Source organism: Prionailurus viverrinus, chromosome X, assembly GCF_022837055.1.
Source record: "Prionailurus viverrinus isolate Anna chromosome X, UM_Priviv_1.0, whole genome shotgun sequence".
In the NCBI taxonomy this organism is placed as follows: Eukaryota; Metazoa; Chordata; class Mammalia; order Carnivora; family Felidae; genus Prionailurus; species Prionailurus viverrinus.
The window spans coordinates 37,964,970-37,985,531 of record NC_062579.1 but is presented as its reverse complement, the minus strand read 5'-3'; the positions used below and the strand labels follow the sequence as shown (position 1 = coordinate 37,985,531).

The window sequence follows — 20,562 nt, the reverse complement described above, 5'->3', positions numbered from 1 at the left end:
AACCCCATGGAAATTTTTGAACTGAAAAATAAAATAACAACAACAAAAATAAATAGGTGGGCTCAATAGCAAAGAAAACAGAGAAAGGAGCCAGCGAACTTGAAGATAGATGAGTAGAACAACAGAGAGAAAAAAAATATTGAAACAAAATTGAACAGAAATTCAAGAATTCGTGGGATAACAACAAAAAGTCTGGTATTCAAGTTTTTGGAGTACCAGGAAGAGAAATGTGAGGCAGAAAAAATATTTGAAGAAATAATTGCCCAAACTTCTCAAGTTAGGTAAAAAACACAAACCTACAGATTCGACAAAACCTCAAACAGGATAAACCCAAAGAAATACATAGAAACACATATCCAGACACATCCTAATCAAATGGCTGAAAACTAAAGACAAATAAAAAATCTTGAAATCAGCAAGAGAAAAAGTATTACCTGTAGAGAAACAATGATTTCAAAGACTGCATTTTTCTCATTGGAAACCATGAAGGCCAAAAGGAAATAGCACATTTTTAAAGTTCTTTTCTTTAAAAACTTCATTTTTTTTCTCATTTTGAGAGAGAGAGAGAGCGTGCACAAGTGGAGGAGGGGCAGAGACAGAGGGAGAGAGAATCCCAAGCAGGCTCTGCTGCCAGAGCAAAGTCCAACATGGGGCTCAATCTCATGAACTGTGAGATCATGATCTGAGCTGAAATCAAGAGTCGGATGCTTAACCCGTTGAACCACCCAGGCACCCCAGGAATAGCATGTTTTTGAAGTGTCAAGAGGTTGAAAGAAAAGAACTATCAACCATGATCCATATCCAGTGAAAATAACCTTCAGGGATGAAGGTGAAATAAAGACATTCTCATATAAAGGAAAACTGAAAGAATTCATAGCCAGCAGACGGACCTACTCTAAAAGAACTGCTAAAGGAAGTTCTTCAAACAATAAAAAGGAGACAGAAAGAAACCTAGTATATCAGGAATGAAGTAATAACAGCAATGGTAAATACCTTGATGGCTGAGAGCAAAAAAAATTAACCTTGATGGGATGCCTGGACAGCTCAATCGGTAGAGCCATGTGACTTTTGATCTCGGGGCTCTAAGTTTGAGGCCCACACTGGGTGTGGAGATTACTTAAAAAATAAAATCTTTAAAAAAGATTTAGCCTTGGAACTAGAAGGTCTTATGCTAAGTGAAATAAGTCAATCAAAGAAAGGCAAATATTGTACGACTTCACTCCTATGTGTAATGTAAGGTGCAGAACAGGGGCGCCTGGGTGGCTCAGTCGGTTAAGCACCCAGCTTCAGCTCAGGTCATGATCTCACGGTCCGTGAGTTCGAGCCCCCCGTCGGGCTCTGTGCTGACAGCTCAGGGCCTGGAGCCTGTTTTGGATTCTGTGTCTCCTTCTCTCTCTGCCCCTCTTGGACTCAAGCTCTGTTCTCAAAAATAAATAAATAAATACAAACACTACGATGCAAAACAGATGAACATAAGGGAAGAGAAGCAAAAATAATATAAACAGGGAGGGGGACATAACATGAGACTTAAATACAGAGAACAAAATGAGGGTTGCTGGAGGGGCTGTGGGTGGGGGGATGGGCTAAATGGGTAAGGGACATTAGGGAGGACACTTGTTGGGATGAGCACTGGGTGTTATACATAGGGGATGAATCACTGGAATCTACTCCTCTGAAATCATCATCACGCTATATGCTAACTTGGATGCAAATTAAAATAAATAAATAAATAAATAAATAAAAATTCTGGTAAACATTTTAGATCAAGTCTATATGCCAAATCAGTCGGTAAAAAACGCATTCTACCTAAAAAAAAGGATTTAATCTTGACGAATTTTCAATAGATTTCAATGGATTTTCAAGGGATAGAAATTACATACTGAAAAAAAGTCAATTCACCAAAAAGACAGACAATTTTATTTTTTTTTTAATGTTTCTTTATTTTGAGACAGAGGGAGAGAAGGGAGAGAATCCCAAGCAGGCTTCGAGCTATCAGCATGGAACCCGACATGGGACTTGATCCCATGAACTGTGAGACCATGACCTGAGCAGAAATCAAGAGTCGGACGCTTAACCAACTGAGCCACCCAGGTGCCCCCCAAAACATACAATTTTATTTATTTATTTATTTATTTATTAAAAAAATTTGTTTAATGTTTATTTCTGAGACAGAGACAGAGCATGAGCATGGGAGGGGGAGAGAAACAGGGAGATACAGAATCCGAAACAGGCTGCAGGCTCTGAGCTGTCAGCACAGCGCCTGATGCGGGGCTCAAAGTCATGAGCCTTCGAGCTATGAGGTCATGACCTGAGCAGAAATCAGCCACTTAACCAACTGAGCCACCCAGGCGTCCCCCCCCCCCTTCAAAACATACAATTTTAAAGGTGTATGCACCTAACAACAGAGTTCCAAAATACTCAAACCCAAAACTGTCAGAACTGAATAGACAAATAGACAAATCCAGAATTATAGCTGGAGATTTCAACACTCCTTCCCCATTGACAAAACTAGAAGACAGAAGCTCAGGAAGGATATAGAAGAACTCAACACCACCAACCAACTGAATCTCACTGGCATTTATAAAACACTCAAGTCATGGGGCGCCTGGGTGGCTCAGTCGGTTAAGCATCAGACTTCAGCTCAGGTCATGCTCTCGCAGTTCGTGGGTTCGAGCCCCGCGTCGGGCTCTGTGCTGACAGCTCGGAGCCTGGAGCCTCCTTCGGATTCTGTCTCCCTCTCTCTCTGACCCTTCCCTACTTGTGCACACACTCTCTCTCTCTCTAAAAAATACACATTAAAAAATATTTTATAAAACACTCATAACAGCAGAATGCACATCGTTCTCAAATATAAATCTAACAAAACATGTACAAGATCTATATGCTGATAGCTACAAACTACTGATGAAAAAATTTGAAGACCTAAACAGTTGGAAAGACGCACCACGTTCCTGGATGCCAATTCTCTCTAAATTGTTCTACAGATTTAAAGCAGCTACAATGAAAATTGCAGCATGATTTTTTTTGTAGGTATAGTTAAGCAGATTCTAAAATTTATATGGAAGGCCAAAGGAACTAGAATAGCTAAGACAATTTTGAAAAAGAACAAAGTTGGAGAAATCATACTACCCAATTTTTTAAAACTTTTTTTTTAATGTTTATTTATTTTTGAGAGAGAGAGAGAGAGCAGGGGAAGGGCAGAGAGAGAGGGAGACAGAATCCCAGGCAGGCTCCATGCTGTCAGCACAGAGCCTGATGTGGGGCTTGAACCCATGAACCATGAGATCATGACCTGAGCCGAAACCAAGAGTTGGATGCTTAACCAACTGAGCCACCCAGGCGCCCCTCACACAATTTTAAGGCTAGTTAATAGTGACAGAAATCAGATCAGTGTTTTCCTGGGGCTGAGGGCAGACACACAGAGGAACCAAAGGAAAGGATTATAAAGAGACACAGAGAAAGTCTTGGAGTAGTGGATAAATTCATTATCTTACTTGTGGTGTTGGTTTCATTGATGTATATATGCGCCAAATTTATCAAATTGTACACTTTAAGTATGTATAGGTCAATTATACTCAATAAACCTATTTTTTAATAAATTTTTTTAATGTTTATTTATTTTTGAGAGAGAGAGACAGAGTACAAGCAGGGGAGGAACAGAGAGAAAGGAAGACACAGAATCCAAAGTAGGATCCAGGCTCTGAGCTGTCAGCATGGAGCCTGATGTGGGGCTTGAACTCACGAACCATGAGATCATGACCTGAGTCAAAGTCAGATGTCCAACCGACTGAGCCATCCAGGCGCCCTCAATAAAGCTATTTTTTTTTTTAAAACGTATTCTTTCTAGGGGCACCTGGGTGGCTCAGTCGGTTAAGTGTCCAACTTCAGCTCAGGTCATGATCCAACGGTTTGCGAGTTCAAGGCCCGCATCGGGCTCTGTGCTGACAGCTCAGAGCCCGGAGCCTGTTTCAGATTCTGTGTCCCTCTCTCCCTCTGCTCCTACCCCACTCACATTCTGTCCCTCTCTCAAAAATAAACATTAAAAACATTAAAATAAATAAATAAATACACATTAAAATTTATAAAAGTATTCTTTCTATAAAGTCATATAGTACTTTTACATTTATTAGGTGGCTGTTGGAAGCATGGATTTTGCTAGAGTGTTTAATTCTTAACCTCCAGGAATATTTTAGCTTGTAAAAAATAGCATATAGGAAGAATAATATGAGGGTAGGTTAGCATTGCAGTATATTTTATAAAATTATGATAAAAATAAAAAAGGAATATAATCATAATAAGTCATTACCAGGCCAGTATTTATTAATTTTTTGAAGCTTTAGGTATAATAAGTAAGGAATACAGAACAGATAGGGTCCCTCCCCACTCCGCTTCTATTTGCAAAGAATCAAGAGGTTAATTTACAGTTGAACAATTCTCTACATTTCTATAATACCTTTTCAGAAGGCCTTGTAGTGTTATCAAAACTACCTGTCACCCCTTACTAAAATGCTCTACCTTAAAAAAATTGTAAATAAAAAGTTAGCCCTGTTAATCACATCATTTATTTTTTTGGTAACTACATTGAAATTTCAGCTCTAGTATGGAAACCAATTTGTCAATAAATTTCATAAAAAAAAAACAAAACTGAAAAAAAAAAAAGAAATTTCAGCTCTAGAATTTTCTGTGTCTTCATCCTGCATAGGGATAGGGAGGAATTCCTTTGACTCCCAGGCCAGTTATCTGTTAAAAAAAGAAAGGAGAGAAACTTTGCTAAAAGATAACTCTCAAGTATTCTTTAAAAGCAGTTTTGTGATTCATAATACTATTATTTAGCCACCAATCATCCTTGTTTTATTTCCTATCGTAAAAAGGAATTACTTGATTAGGTGGTCCATTGATAACAATCCAACCGGCAACCATCTACAATTAACTTGTATTTAAACCTGAATTTGGGGCACCTGGGTGCCTCAGTTGGTTGAGCGTCCAACTGTTGATTTTGGCTCAGGTCATGACCCCGGGGTTATGACCCCGGGGTTGTGGGATCGAGCTCAGAGTCGAGCTCTGTGCTAAGCATGGAACCTGCTTAAGATTCTCTTTCTCTCTCTCTCTCTCTCTCTCTCTCTCTCTCCATTTGCCTCTCTCACCCGCTTGTGCGTGGTCTTTCTCTCTCTCTAAAATAAAATTTAAAAATACCTGATTTTATTTCTACCACCTTCTTATTTCTTTTCAGCTTGAGAGGTCTATGACTTTTGCCAGTGTTTGTTTTGTTGCAAAAAAGAAGTTAAGAAACCCAATGATATTTTTGTGACATCAAAACAATCACCTGATCTTTTTAAAAAATTTTTTAATGTATATTTATTTTTGAAAGAGAGAGAGAGAGAGAGAGAGAGAATGAGTGGGGAAGGGGCAGAAAAAAGAGGGAGACAGAATACAAAGCAGGCTCCAGGCTCTTAACTGTCACAGCACAGAACCCAAAGTGGGGCTTGAACTCGCGAACTGTGGGATCATGACCTGAGCTGAAGTCAGACGCTTAACTGACTGAGCCACGCAGGCTCCCCTCAATTGATCTTATAAACATGTTTCAAACACTGGTTTTCCAAGCCCATTCTACCAATTTATAGAATTTCAACAAGCACTACTGAAGCCCCAAAATATTTTGAAGTACACCACAAAGTAGGCTGAACACATCGTCCTGGGCTTATAGTCTAGAAAATCTAAATAAAAAAATTTTTAGGCTATTTCTTAAATGTTGATTTATTTTTGAGAGAGAGAGAGTGCAACAGGGGAGGGGCAGAGAGAGAGAAAGAGAGAGAAACAGAGGATCCAAAGCCGGCTCCATGCTGATGCCAGAAAGCCCGACGCGGGGCTCAAACTCATGAACCTCGAGATCATGACCTGAGCCGAGGTCAGACGCTCAACCGACTGAGCCAGGCGCCCCTGAATAAAATGTTTTTAAAAGTCTAGCATGATGTTTACAAGTATGAAAAGGCACTAATGGCTCAGTTACTTAGCCAAAGATCTCCCCAATCTCACCCTCAAGATAAAAGAAAGAGCCAGATCACCTTGAAGATCCCACCAGCCTGAGGCTGCTGCAGAAGCTTCTCCGCATCCATTCCATCCCGGGCACATGTCACGTACATTTCGGAGTAGTCCTTCCCTCCGAAGCAGCATGATGTTGTTTTATCAACAGGCAACTTCACAGTTTGGAGTCTTTTCCCTAGAGAAGCAAATATTTTATTGAAAGTCTAGCTCCAGCAAATCTCCAACCTGCACAGCCTTTCTGGACTCCTTGCAGAGGATTAGGGATATTCCAAAAAGAGGAGTCAAAAAGTGGAGGTCAGATATCAGCCATGTATTTGACTTAACCTTCCCTGATGATTTGTGTTGGCCCAAAAGACCTCCGCAGGAAAGGAAGACTAACTGTAAATTCAGGGCTATATGTTTGGCCTTTATTTCCAAAATCACCCTACCGAGACCTTTGAATATATCTCTGTATAACTTTGTCAGTAATGTAGTTTCTCCCGTTGCTAGTGTCTGTTTTTTTCTAGATAGGGCAGGGATTTTTTTTATTTTTTATTTTTACCTGTCTCAGGATCTAAACGAATCACTCTTCCTCCATTATAACAGGCCACCCAGAGCTTCCCCTCAGCATCAATACACATTCCATCCGGAATTTGTTCCTCTTTCTCCAGCTTATACACACTTCTGCGGTTGTCTGTAGTTAAAAACAAACAAATACACACATGCGTACACCGAAACAACAGGCTGCTCAATACTGAGCATCAGACAGTGATGCTCAAGCTGACTGTAAATCCTGATCACGTTTGCTTAGTCAGGGTCTGGCATGTGAGATGATTCAGAAGAGCTCATAACTTTATTTTTTATTATTATTTTTTTAATGTTTATTTCTTTTTGAAGGAGAGAGAGACAGCATGACTGGGGGAGGAGCAGAGAGAGAGGGAGACACAGAATCCGAACCAGGCTCCAGGCTCTGAGCCATCAGCACAGAGCCCGATGCAGGGCTCAAACCCACGAGCCACGAGATCATGACCTGAGCTGAAGTCAGAGGCTCAACCGACCGAGCCACCCAGGTGCCCAAGAGTTCATAACTTTAAAACAAAAACGTCCAGGGGTGCCTGGGTGGCTCAGTTGGTTAAGCATCTGACTCCTGGTTTCGGATCAGGTCATGATCTCGTGGTTTCGTGAGTTCAAGCCCTGTGTCTGGGTCTGTGCTGGCTGCCCAGAGCTTGCTTGAGATTCTCCCTCTCCCTCTCTCCTTCCCCAACTCATGCTCTGTCTCTCTCAAAATAAATAAACTTTAAAAATTAAACAGATAATAAAAAACAAAAATGTCCAGAAATGTAAGTGGGCACTCCTCAACAAAGGATTTTTACCACATGATTTGGGGATGATCATACTCTCTTTGGTTTGGGTACAGACCTATCTGTCTAAGCTTTCAGAGGAGGAGAGAAAAAAAGTAGAAAATTTTTAATGTTTATTTATTTTTGAGAGAGAGATTGCAAGTACGGGAGGGGCAGAGAAAGAGAGGGGGACAGAGGATCTGAAGGGGGCTCCACGCCGACAGCAGAAAGCCCCATGCAGGGCTCAAACTCACGAGCCATGAGATCATGACCTGAGCCGAAGTTGGACGCTCAACTGTCTGAGCCACCCAGGTGCTCCAAAAAGTAGAATTCTTAATAAAATACCAATAGTTCTCTTTGAGGCGGGCCCGAACTGAAGCTCTGGCACATCTTAGATACATTTCAGTCTATGGTTAGACCTGATACATTTCAGTTTATGATTATAAAAATAATGGTAACATGTGAACAGTTCACGTGCAAAAACTAGTAAGATGTACCAGTTCTGTTTCTGCCAAATGCTCCAAAGTCATCTTATCAAAACTAAACACTGAAGAGCTTGTTCCTGGGGCGCCTGGGTGGCTCGGTCGGTTAAACATCCAACTTCGGCTCAGGTCATGATCTCACGGGGTTCTTGAGTTGAGGTCCACCTCGGGCTCTCTGCTGTCAGCACAGAGCCTGCTTCAGATTCTGTCTCCGTCTTTCCCTGCCCCTTCCCTACTCACGCTCAGACACTCTCTCTCTCTCTCTCTCAAAAATAAAGAAACATTCAAAAACATAAAAAAAGCTTGTTCCTGAAAGGAAAGGTATTCTGAAGCCAACTAACTGGCTGGCATTAAAGGGGAAATCACAGTATACAAAAAAACCATGAAACTCCAGAGGAACTTTAAACTACGAAATCCAGGTCATTCTAATAATTGCACTGGGTTATAATGGAAGAAAAAAGTTAAAAAAAAAAAAACATGTGTAAGTAGGGGCGCCTGGGTGGCTCAGTCGGTTAAGCATCCGACTTCAGCTCAGGTCATGATCTCGCGGTTTGTGAGTTCGAGCCCCACGTCGGGCTCTGTGCTGACAGCTCAGAGCCTGGAGCCTGCTTCCGATTCTGTGTCTCCCTCTCTCTCTCCCCGTCCCATGCTCGCACTCTGTTTCACTCTCTCTCTCTCTCTCTCTCTCTCAAAAAATAAGCATTAAAAATTTTTTTTAATAAAAAAATGCGTAAGTAAAATGGGTAAAAACAGTCATAAAACAGAGCACTTTATATTTCAGAGCAAAAACATCAGTACTGAAATAGTTTGCCTCTGGTTAAATTATACGAGAGTCTTGTGATTTTTTTCATGTCATTTTCATTATGGGTTTGGCTCTTGTGGTTTGGCACCTTTCACAAAACAGTTTCAAGCACTCCCTTCTAGATTTTTCTCAAGAACTCCTTCCCTCCCAGCTTCCAACTACGGCTCATGTAGAACCCATTGACGGAATTGAACAATCTGCAACTACTTTGTAAACTTCTCTATTTTGGAAGATTATTCATCTGTCTCTGAGTAGCTTCCTATGGTTAACTAAAGCGCAAGTGAGAGATTTCAACCCCAAACCTTAACTTTCTGTTCCTTTAGCTCATTGTCCTGTGTATTGCTTCCCTACAGGCACATCCTGGTAGAATAGGATCCATTTCAAGGTGAGCCTCTTTCTAGAGATGGTGGCAAGAAAGGGAATTAAGGATCTATTCATATTATTGCAATGGCGGCCACCATTAGTTGTGTTGAGGGCCATGGCTTCACTGGAAAAATAGTCAAGTCTGTGTAATTGTGACTATACTGGTGTAGTAACCACCAGACAGACCCTTATTTGACAAGTGAGGACCTTTTTTTTTTTTAAGCTTACTTACTTATTTATTTAGAGAGAGCATGAGTAGGGGAGGGGCAGAAAGAGAAGGAGAGAGAATTCCAAGCAGGCTCTGCGCTGTCAGGACAGAGCCTGACTCAGGGCTCGAACTCACAAACCGTGAGATCGTGACCCGAGCCGAGATCAAGAGTCGGATGCTCAGCCGACTGAGCCACCCAGGCGCCCCTCCCAAATAAGAACTTTTTCAGACGAGTTGAGGAAGAGGCGGCTTACTGGTTACATACAGAGGGGGAAAAAAAACTCACCAGCAGTATTAAAAAGAATAATGAAAAAGTACATACAGATCTTTCCTGTCTGCAGGTCGTAGTCAAAGGCATCCACGGAGTAGGACAGGCTGTCAATGTAATAGAAGATTTTGTGGTCCAGGGACCAATCCAAACCATTGGAGATGTCCACCTGGTCAAAGTACTTTTCCACGTGGTGGTCAGGAAAGAGCGAGTACAGGGAGCCCTGGTGCCGCTCCAGAACTGCTGGGGCCGTTTCCTCGGCCATGGTGCCTACAAAGCCCAAAAAGCACCGAGGTTAGCTCCACAGCATCTTGCCCCGTGCCCTGCACCACCTCTTATCCCAGGGTTCCCTGCCCATCATCAAATCAAGGAAATGATCATACAATCCCAACCTGGGTCCCCTGTTTCCAAAAATGACAACTACTGGGGTGCCTGGGTGGCCCCGTCGGTTGAGCGTCCGACTTTGGCTCAGGTCAAGATCTCAATGGTTTGTGAGTTCGAGCCCCGTGTCAGGCTCTGTGCTGTCCGGGCAGAGCCTGCTTCGGATCCTCTGTCCTCCTCTCTCTGCCCCTCCCCCACTTGCGCCCTCTCTCTCTCCCTCTCTCTCAAAAATAAACATTAAAAAATTTTAAATAAATGACACCTACCTTGCTTATAATGCAAATTAAACTTATACCAACAGGTTACGGATAGTTCTTCCAGACAAGAAGGAGTACATGTTCGCCAACCCCATTTTCTTGGCCTGAGCACAACTATAACGTCTGTAACTATGTAGCTATTTGGGAACTCTGAAAAGTACATATCAGGCAGCTCCGGGGAAGAACACCAGAATGTGCAATGCCACCTAACTGGTGGGGAGTGCTCTGTTTTATTTTCCAGTATGTCCCAGCTTGAACTCAACACGGCCTGGAACTTGGACGTGAGCGCTGTGGTGAAGACCGAGATCCAAGAGGAACCCTCTGAATCTGGCCCAGGGAGCAGAAAAGGAAACTCCTGAGGCTCAGAGACTGGGTATTTTCCACGCCTTTCTCCGTTCCGTCAGTTCCGCGGCAAGGGTAGCAACGGCAGACGGTGGCCAGCAACAGAAACTGCAGGAACCACGACTCAGGGAAGGGGACATTCCTCTCCATTTGGTGAAGGCGTAGCTCCAAAAAGGCAGAGCCAAACACTGCTGTGTTTACGTTCTCTCTCTCTCCCTCCCTCCTGCTGCTTGGTCCCCAGAGACAGCACCGTCCTAGAGACAGGGTGGTTTCTGGCTGGAGGAGTGACAAGGAGAGAGCCAGGAAAATGGAAGGCACCCAGAAATAGTGAAGAGGGATGTTGCTCAGAAATTGGCATCCCATAAAGCTGTTTATGATCTCCGGGCTCATCTTCAACTTGTATGTGCACGAATCTGGTTCTAATTAGCATACCAAAGACTGGGAATGAAGCTGTGGTTAGAACTCCTGAGTCTCAGACCGGCGCTGAGTGGTGCACATGGGGACCAGATCCCAGGAGCACCTCACAGACAGCAGGTCACAGCTTTTCTGGTAAATGCTCTGAACCTAAACATACAGGTTGCTTACTAAGACGAATGTGTCAAGATTTGCCGTAGGATTTTTTTTTAGTTTTTTTTTTAACGTTTATTTATTTTTGAGAGACAGAGAGAGAGAGAGAGAGGGAGACATAGAGTGTGAGCAGGGGAGGGGCAGAGAGAGAGAGGGAGCCACAGAATTCGAAGCAGGCTCCAGGCTCTGAGCTGTCAGCGCAGAGTCTGATGCGGGGCTTGAAACCATGAACTTTGAGATCATTCCCTGAGCTGAAGTCGGATGCCCAACCGACTGAGCCGCCCCAGGCGCCCCAAAAATCACATGTTCCAATGGGGCTTGCATGTACATATATAAAGACAACACAGGGGCACAGGGGCGCCTGGGTGGCTCAGTCAGTTAAGTGTCCGACTCTTGATTTTGGCTCATGTCCTGATTGCATGGTTCATGAGATCAAGCCCTGACTGGGGCTCTGCACTGACAGCAAGGAGCCTGCTTGGAATTGTCTCTTTCCCCCTCTCTCTGCCCTTCTTGTGTGCGTGCTCTCTCTCTCTCAAAATAAGTAAACATTAAAAAAAAGACAACTATAGCATAAATAAGTGAAGATCAATTCAAGTGGTAAAATATTGGTTCTAGACTGCAAAAAGTTAACTGTATATTTTGCAATCTCTTCAGAAGCCCTTAAAAACTATACAGAGAGATAGAGTAAAAGATCACCACAAATAAATTAAAATTGAATTCTAAAACAATGTTCACACAACCCAAAAGCAGGCAGGAAAGGGGAAACAGAGGAACAAAAAATACAGAGGGAAGGAAGAGAAAACAACTAACAAAACGGTAGATCTAACTCAAAACATATTAGTAATTACAGTAAATGTAAATAACCTAAACACATCAATTAAAATATTTTCAAGATGATTTAAAAAAAAAATCCAACTATCTGCTAGGTATAAGAAACTCACTTCAGATATAATGATACAGATAGTGACTAAGTGAAAGGATAGGAAAATCTACACGATGCAAATATTGATCAAAATATTAGGCGACCCTCACGACATCTTTATTTTGTCTCACAAAGTGCCACAGAATTGGGGCACTCGGGTGGCTCAGTTGGTTAAGCATCTGACTCTTGATTTTGGCTCAGGGCATGATCCCAGGGGCATGGGATTGAGCCTGCATTGGGCTCTGAGCTGAGTGTGGAGCCTGCTTAAGATTCTCTCTCTCTCTCTCTCTCTCTCTCTCTCTCTCTGCCCCTCCCCTGCTCATGCTCTCTCTCTTTCTTTAAAAAAAACGAATAAAACATTAATAATAAGAATAACAAGAATAGTAAATTTAAAAAACAAGGGGAGTTGGATGGGACTATATTCTTCAAACATGGCAGTGTCATAAAAAACAAGAAAGGCTATGTACTGTTCCCAACTAAAGAAGATTAAAGAGACATGTCAAGTAAATGCAATACATAATCATAGACTAGATCCTGTGCCAGAGGGGAAAAAATGCTATAAAGGACATTATTTGGTTAATGGCCAAACTGGAATATAGATAGTACATCAGATGAAATTGTACCAATGTAATTTTTTAATGTTTTGTTTAATGTTTATTTATTTTTGAGACACAGAGGGAGCATGAGCAGGGGAGGGGAAGAGAGAGAGAGACACACAGAAACCGAAGCAGGCTCCAGGCTCTGAGCTGTCAGCACAGAGCCCAACGCAGAGCTCGAACCCATGAACCGTGAGATCACGATCTGAGCTGAAGTCGGACGCTTAACCGACTGAGCCACTCAGGGGCCCCAAAACTTTTTATTTATTTATTTGTCTAAAAAATTTTTTTAATGTTTTTAAATTTATTTTTGAGAGAGAGAGAGAGAGACAGAGTATGAGCAGGGGCAGGGGCGGGGGTGGGGGGGCAGAGAGAGAGGGAGACAGAATCCACGAAGCAGGCTCCAGGCTCTGAGCTGTCAGCACAGAGCCTGATGCGGGGCTCGAACCCGTGAACCACGAGATCATGACCTGAGCCAAAGTCGGATGAAGTCGGTTAACTGACTGAGCCACCCAGGCACCCCACAAAACCCCTATTTTAAAACTCATTTAAACTACAAAAGTACCATGCACGCTTTAGTCTCTGCTGGAGACAGAAACTGAAAGGGATATTTATGAAGCCTTTCTCACGGGATTTTGTTTTCAGTCAAAGGCTACTCAAGTAATGATAAAAGACCCCAAGACCCATTACCAGTACAACTCTAAGTCTTGCTTATCGCCAAGGCTCAGTCAACAGGTGCTAGAGATAAACCATACCAGCAAAGTATCTCCCAGCGGGATCCACCTTCCCATCATTGAATCGATTGTTTTTCTTATCTTTATCTACTGTGGCCAGGACAGCCACCGACTGATCTTCCCAGTTCAAAGCACAGAACTTTGTTCCAATGGTGGCGACGTAGCCTCCTGACTGGCGAAGGGCCACAGAGCTGACGGGGGCATCTGCAGAAGTAAAAGCAGCATTCAGGACTCGACACGTGGGCCAGCGGCCCAGGGGCCCAGCGCAGGCATCGCGCCACCAGACATCCCCGAGGGGATTCCAGCTCTTTTGACAATGGGAGTGCCCTCTCCCTTCAGTTGAAGGGTGCAGACTACCTAACCGAGTATATTCATTCAACAGTGTTCTGGGCAGCAGGGCTAGAAAGGGGAATGAAACCCAACTCTTCTGGAAGGTTCCAGTCTAGTGGGAGAAGCGGGGAAGTCACACCGCGACAGCCACCATACACTGGGGCGGGTGTCACATCAAGTTCGAAGGAGGGGGTCCCTAACTGGGGTGGGGGGACAAGGGGACACCAGAGTAGCTGTCACAGAGCAAGTGATGCTCGATTCACCTGGTCTCCAGGATACCCAGAGCTACAAACTGCGTTTGGTTCTGGTAACTAGGCTTTGCGACATCTCACTCTCCCTCCGAAACAGGGCTTGTCTCTCTTTTTTCTTTTTTTTTTTATATTATTTTTGAGAGAGAGAGAGAGAGAGAGAGAGAGAGAGAGAGAGAGAGAATCCAAAGCAGGCTCCAGGCTCTGCTCTGTCAACACAGAGCCTGATGTGGGGCTTGAACTCACGAACCGCGAAATCATGACCTAAGCCAAAGTCTGACGCTTAACCGACTGAGCCACCCAGGTGCCCCTACATTTTGTACTTTTTAAATGTTAGGTTTCCTGGGTTTAATATTTTTCCACGTATAAGGAGAGACTTCTTCTGAAGTGGAGAGATTGATTACCATGGTGAGCAATCACAGGAAACCAATTGACTGGAATTTATTTTGAAAACATTTTCTGAGCACCTCTTCAACAAGCACAAGGCGCCAGGTGCTCCGGGAGCAGGTCTTAGCTAAAAGCCCCGTTCAGAAGTTGATTCCAGCCATCGAGGGGCCCGGAGAATGTGCGGGACACTATTGGGAAGGTCACATTCTCATCATGGATCCTGACCTGTGGCCTGAGACTTCCTAAGTGACTGCTGACATCATAAGCCTTTTCTATGGTTTGTGGGGGGTAGTTTGCAGATTGGAGGTGGGGATATATCCCTAATGTGTGCAGCCTGGCAAAGAGAGACTGGGGAAGGCAACAGGTCCCTCTCCCCACTCTGACCGCTGGTCACAGTCACTTTGCCTCCAGCCGAACTGATATGCCTGGGTGAGTTAAAAAGCTGTTCCCTCTTGGGGCGCCCGGGTGGCTCAGTAGGTTGAGCGTCTGACTCTTGGTTTTGGCTCAGGTCATGCTCCCTTCTCTCTCTGCCTCTCTCCTGCTCTCTCTCTCTCTCTCTCTCAAAATAAATTTAAAAAATTTAAAAAAAGAAGCTGTTCCCACTCATTAAAAAAAAAAAGTTTGAGGTCACCAGTTCTAGGATGAGCCCTCCGAGGTCACAGGAATTCCTGGTATCTCTTCTCATTAACACAAAATAAGCAACTTCCTTATCTCTAACCAAGCCCACACCCTTCAAGCCAGAGAATGAGAAACCCCTCCACTGGGAATCACGTGGCCATAAACAATCTCATCCAAATGCCCTTGAATTTCGTCCTGAATCTTATTTTGTTACCATGACCGGATAGGCCTGGTTGATGCTTTGTAAGTCTGAAAGCCCTTCTTTTTATGTTCAAAGGGATATGCCTGTTATTTTCTTTTCGCGGATTGAGGGTTTGGCCTGACCCAGGATAAGACAGCCTTTGCTGTGCCACAAACGGGGTCTGCAACTTTTAAAGCTGTTACCCGAGGATGTTTGGAAAGACCCTACTGTGCGCCCCCTGAGCAAAACAAGATGGGGAAATGCTGCCGTCTCCCCCACAGAGGAAGAGTAAAGTATTGACCATCCAGAAGTTTCTCCTGGGTCAAAGTGGGAGGACACAGGGGATACAGAAAGCAGGACAATCCAAAAGTGTTAAAGCATATCTAGTACCCTTTACCAGGATGGTCCCTGGGGAATGACACATCAGGTGACAGCCACTCCCCAGGGAAAAGACAGCCATCCGGGCAGGTCCCAGGGAGAGCCCCGCCTTCATCCTTACCCACGGTCACTTGCTGCACTCCCTTGCTGAGCGAGTCCCACCGGCAAACCTTTTTTGCCGGAATATCGACGAAGAGCAGAGAGTTGGACGCCTCCTCCCACACGGGAGATTCGCCGCACCGGCAGTTCTCCGGCAAAACACACTCAATCTTAACGGAAGACATGATCATGCGAGAGATCTCTGGAAGGTTAACAGAGATAAGATAAAATGTAACCGCGTCGGGCAACTTCAGCAAAACACCTGGCCTGAGGCGCTGGTAAGTACAGACTGGGTTTTTACCAGAACAGGAAAGCCACTTTTCCCTTCATCAGAACAAAATAACGCCATGTGGCAGGAAGACACGCATAGGAAAATGAAGACAGAGCTGACAGTCCAGCGTGAGACATCTTCAACTGACTTACTTCCCAGTGCCTATTTTCAAGCTATCTTTTGAAAAGAGAGGGGGGAAAAAAATCACAACACCCCAACATCCATACCTGGGTGCCAATGACCCTCGGAGAGCTGGCCGCTCAGACGGGGTAAGGCTGCCCTTTATGCCTGCGCCCTAGCCCCCAAGGTGGGGCGGGGGCGGGCAGCTCCCTCATTGGTGGCCCCTCCCCCGCCTGCAGCACACCAGCTCCCGCCGCCCTCCCCCTGCGCGGATGGTGCGGATTCCCTTGTCTGACCGCTCAAAGGCCAGAACATTCCTGCTCTGCCTTTTTCTGAACTGCACTTTTCGAAATACGTTCCTCCGTGAACTGAATGAGAACGGACACCCCTTTTCAACTGCACGCGATGGAAGGGGTGCGGAAAAGGGCACGGTCTGGGCACCCCCGTGGGACAGCCTCTCAGCTGTTTCTGGCCGCCTAGCAAGGCACGGTGCCAGTTTGGCAAGGAGTCTGAACTCCGCAGGCAGGAACATTTCATGCTGGGACTTTAGGCCAGAGCGTGACCAGCGAACGGGGAGAAGACAAAGAAAAACGATCAGAAAAGAAACAAATAAGCCAACATTACCTAAGTAACCCCGTGGGCGAGGAAAAACAGGCAACTTTCTCCCTGGCATCTTTCTGCTTTGAAGTGAGGGGTCCCACCCACGGATGGGGCAAATGAGTGACACGGGGAAAGGGAAAAGAATCTTTGTTTTAATTAAATTTCCTTCGATACATCGCTTTTTTTTTTTTTTTTTCATAAGAGACACGGCTCAAATAGGCTTTAAATGCTGACTGCCAGCGTCGTAGCATTCGGAATCCGCGCCGGCTGTTAAAATTTGGCGGGCTCCAAAGGCCTTCCTGCTATCAGTCTGAGATAAGGCCCAAGATCAGACGCGGGACTTTTGCAACAGCGACTTCTAACCCCGCGCTCCCGGCGTGCAAGCCAGGCGCGCCCGCAAACGTCCCTTTCCCGCCCGGGGTTTTCGGCCACCCGCGGCCCGGCAGGAGGGAGCGGGCACGCGGCGGCGGGTGCCTCCGCTGCACCTGCGGTACCTGTGCGGGTGAGGGGCTTCCGCGCGACCCGGTGGCGCCGCTGCAGCCTCGGGCGACCGCGAGGCCCTGGGGAAGCTGCAGGTCGAGGCCGCCCTGTGCACGGGCCGGCCGAGCGGGGGCGTGCAGGGCGCGGGGTCCCCGGGGCGCGCAGGGGGCAGTCGGTCTCCGGCCGGCAGGCCCCGGTCGGAAGAGCGGGCCGAGGGGCTTTCGCTAGGCGGTCGCCAGACCTTTCCTCCCCTGGAGAGTGGGGGGGCGGGGAGGCCGGCCCGACCCCGGCACTCACCAGGCTGGCGACCTGCAGGCGGCTCAAAGGTCAGGCAGCCCAGCCGGGAGGGCCAAGCGGGGGACGCGGCGGCTCGGCAGGTGGGGGGTGGGGACTCGCAACCCCCAACGCTGGGCCCCTCCTCCGGGGCTCCTGGAAGAATCCTACGAAGCCACCCTGGACAGGGGGGAGGGGGCGGGGCACAGGCTTGGAGCCCGCGGGACCTAAGCCTCGGAGTTTGGACGGAGAGCTCGAGTTTATCTCTTACTTAAACAAGAAAAATGGTTAAAACGCCTAGCAGAGATTGCGGTCGAGGGTCCGGTTAAACACAAACAGGTGAAAAAAGGAAAGAACAAAGCGGTTAAACAAATCCACCCTTTTTCTAGCGGAGAAGAAAGCCTGGTGGCTGGAGGCCAACTCTTGCGAAGCGTTTTTGGTGGGGGAAGCGGAAAGGCTTTGTTTGATTGGATTTAAAGATCCTATCGATCCTAAGCACGGTTCAGCTCACACTCTTCGCAGTTTCTCTAAAGAACCTCCAAGTTTAAAACAGTGCAAACAACAACAACAACAACAACACCACCACAAAATTCAGGGAGGGAGGTAAACAGAACGGTGGTTGCCGCTGGGGGGATGGGAGCCGGATATTAACTGTGAAGGGGTGAAAGGAATTTTCTGGGGTGATGGACGTGTATCCAGATGAACGTTTGCGTTGCACAGAAATACGAACTGTCAAAAGTCATCGGGGTGGTTACGCTTGAGATTTGTGTGTTCTATTGTATGTGTTGGATGCGAGGTCGGTGCTGCCTCATTATTTGTTTTTAAATGTTTATTTTTATTTTTGAGAGAGAGAGAATGAGCTGAGCGGGGGAGCGGCAGAGAGACAGAGGAGGGTAGAGGATCCGAGGCGGGCTCTGCGCTAACCGCAGTGCGCCGGATGCGGGGCTCGAACTCACGTGCCAGGAGATCATGCGCTGAGCCGAGGTGAGCCACCCAGGCGGTCAGTGCTACCTCATTATTGATCTCTCTCAATCCGGTGTCACATTCCTTGCCATCTGCACTGCCCTAAAACCCCTTAGCACACTCAAGTCACAATCACTGTTGGAGTTCCAGTTGAAGGGCCAGAAACCAAGATGGAAAGGCACATGGCTCTAGACGGGCAGGAGATGGTTGGAGGAATCGCCGCTCAAAGTTTAACGTTAGAAACTTAGAGTAACTGGCACTTCCGGCCTCAATTATTTCCCCTTCATCCCGGGGAGGTTACTTAGGTCAACCACTCTCCCGTGCCCCCATTTAAAGATGGGAAAACACAAGTCTACAAAGTGAGGAGACTCCCAGTCACACATTAAGCTGGGAGAGTTCTGGCAAATAGGCCAAACCATCAGTAGAAAAATAAGAACCTGGGGCGCCTGGGTGGCTCAGTCGGTTAAGCGTCTGGCTTCCGTTCAGGTCATGATCTCATGGCTCGTGGGTTCGAGCCCCACATTGGGCTCTGTGCTGACAGCTCAGAACCCGGAGCCTGCTTCCCATTCTGTGTCTCCCTCTTTCTCTGCCCCTCCCCTGCTTGCACTCTGTGTGTGTGTGTGTGTGTGTGTCTCTCTCTCAAAAATAAAAACATTAAAAAAAAAACACTTGAAAGACACTTCCTTGGGTGGGGCCAAGAGCCGGACCGCGGTCTCCAGATGCCTCTCTGGGGTTCTATTGTGTCCTCTCCCTATCACATGGCTTCTTCTACCTCCCTAATGCTGACGACACCCCAAACTGTATCTCAGCCCCGACCTCTCCCCCCAAACCGCAGGCTGGTAGTTCAGAGGCTCTCTACTCGACTGCCCCCACGGAGCTGTCCCAAACCAATCACATTATTCTCCACAAACCTGGGAATGGGACCATGGTCTATAAGCAATAGACTGTGTAAGAAGCCCTTCTCTTCTTGTTCCCTCCCTCAAGTCCGGTTAGTCACCAGATCATAGAAATTGTCCTTTTAATGCCCTTCTGGCTCTGCTGGCACTTCCGTAGTTCATTCAAGCTTCCCCATTTCTTGCCCACATTGCTGTCACTTCCCTGGAGGGCTAGCCTCACCCCTTTGGATCTGCAGCCAAAATGACCCACTAGATCCCGAGTCCTGTAGGGCAGGGATGCAATCTTATTCACCTTCACCCCGCCCCCCGCCCCCCCCCCCCCCAGGGCCCACTAGAGTGATGACACAGCACTTTTTTTGGTAGGCAGGATGTCAACTTTATTTTGAAAAAATGTCACCCTTACGGAAGAGTCGCAAAAATGGTACAAAGGATTCACGATTACCCTTTACCTAGATTCCTCAAATTAAAAAAAAATTTTTTTTCAACGTTTATTTATTTTTGGGACAGAGAGAGACAGAGCATGAACGGGGGAGGGGCAGAGAGAGAGGGAGACACAGAATCGGAAACAGGCTCCAGGCTCCGAGCCATCAGCCCAGAGCCCGACGCGGGGCTCGAACTCACGGACCGCGAGATCGTGACCTGGCTGAAGTCGGACGCTTAACCGACTGCGCCACCCAGGCGCCCCCTCAAATTTTTTTTTTAAGTGTATCTATTTATTTTGGAGAGAGACAGAGAGCAGGGGAGGGCCAGAGAGAGAGAGAGAGAGAGAGAGAGAGAAAGAATCCTGAGCAGGCTCCACACTGTCATCGCAGGGCCCGACATGGGGCTTGAACTCACAAACCGTGAGATCATGACCTGAGGTGAAATCATGAGTCAGACACTTAACTGACTGAGCCACCAGGTGCCCCTCAAATGTTTTTTTTTCTAAGTTTATTTGTATTTATATTGAGAAAGATACAGAGAGCAAGCGAGGGAGGGGCAGAGAGAGAAAGAGACAGAATCCCAGGCAGGCTCTACGCTGTCAGCGTGGAGACCCACGTGGGGCTCAGACCCACAAACCATGAGATCATGACTTGCGCCAAAATCAAGAGTTGGACGCTTAACCAACTGAGCCACCCAGGCGCCCCTAGATTCCTCAAATGTTAACAGTCCACCACATTTGCTTTATTTTCCTGTCTCATTTACATATAAATGCAAATGCATGTATTTTTTTCTCGACCAGTTTGAGAGTGAGTCGCAGACATGATGTTCTGTTACCTCTAAATACTTTGGAATACATGTCCTGAAAATAAAAGGTCATTCTCTTATATAACCACAGCACAGCACAGTTAATCAAGATCAGGCAGTTAGCATCGAGACAATATTATCTACCTGAATTTCATGTCCCCCTAATGTCCTTTCTAATAAAAGAAGAAAAAAAAAAGTCATTCCATTC

At 46.0% G+C, this 20,562-nt stretch overlaps 1 protein-coding gene across 2 annotated transcripts; it reads right to left on the bottom strand.

Moving 5' to 3' along the window:
* Positions 1–4,325: 4,325 nt before the first annotated feature.
* RGN (regucalcin) lies at positions 4,326–17,411 on the bottom strand. 2 transcript variants are annotated; one of them, XM_047844100.1, is made up of 7 exons: positions 17,293–17,411; positions 15,547–15,726; positions 13,305–13,487; positions 9,539–9,754; positions 6,584–6,715; positions 6,063–6,217; positions 4,326–4,740 (listed from the first exon to the last, which is right to left on the bottom strand). In XM_047844100.1, the coding sequence occupies exons 2-7, from the start codon at positions 15,713–15,715 to the stop codon at positions 4,690–4,692; spliced, it is 906 nt and encodes a 301-aa protein (XP_047700056.1). In that variant the 5' UTR covers positions 15,716–15,726; positions 17,293–17,411; the 3' UTR covers positions 4,326–4,689. The 2 variants fall into 2 exon arrangements, with proteins under 2 accessions (XP_047700056.1, XP_047700055.1); XM_047844099.1 differs by lacking the exon at positions 17,293–17,411 and adding an exon at positions 16,023–16,211.
* Between the last annotated feature and the right edge of the window lie 3,151 nt (positions 17,412–20,562).

Coding starts and splice junctions, on each gene's coding strand:
- RGN (XM_047844100.1), bottom strand. CDS start 15,715: ATGATCATGTCTTCCGTTAAGATTGAGTGTGTTTTGCCGGAGAACTGC. Junction 9,755..13,304: donor CGCTGGGAGATACTTTGCTG/GTATGGTTTATC, acceptor TGGGCTTTGTAG/GCACCATGGCCGAGGAAACG. Junction 6,218..6,583: donor TCGTTTAGATCCTGAGACAG/GTAAAAATAAAA, acceptor TTGCTTCTCTAG/GGAAAAGACTCCAAACTGTG.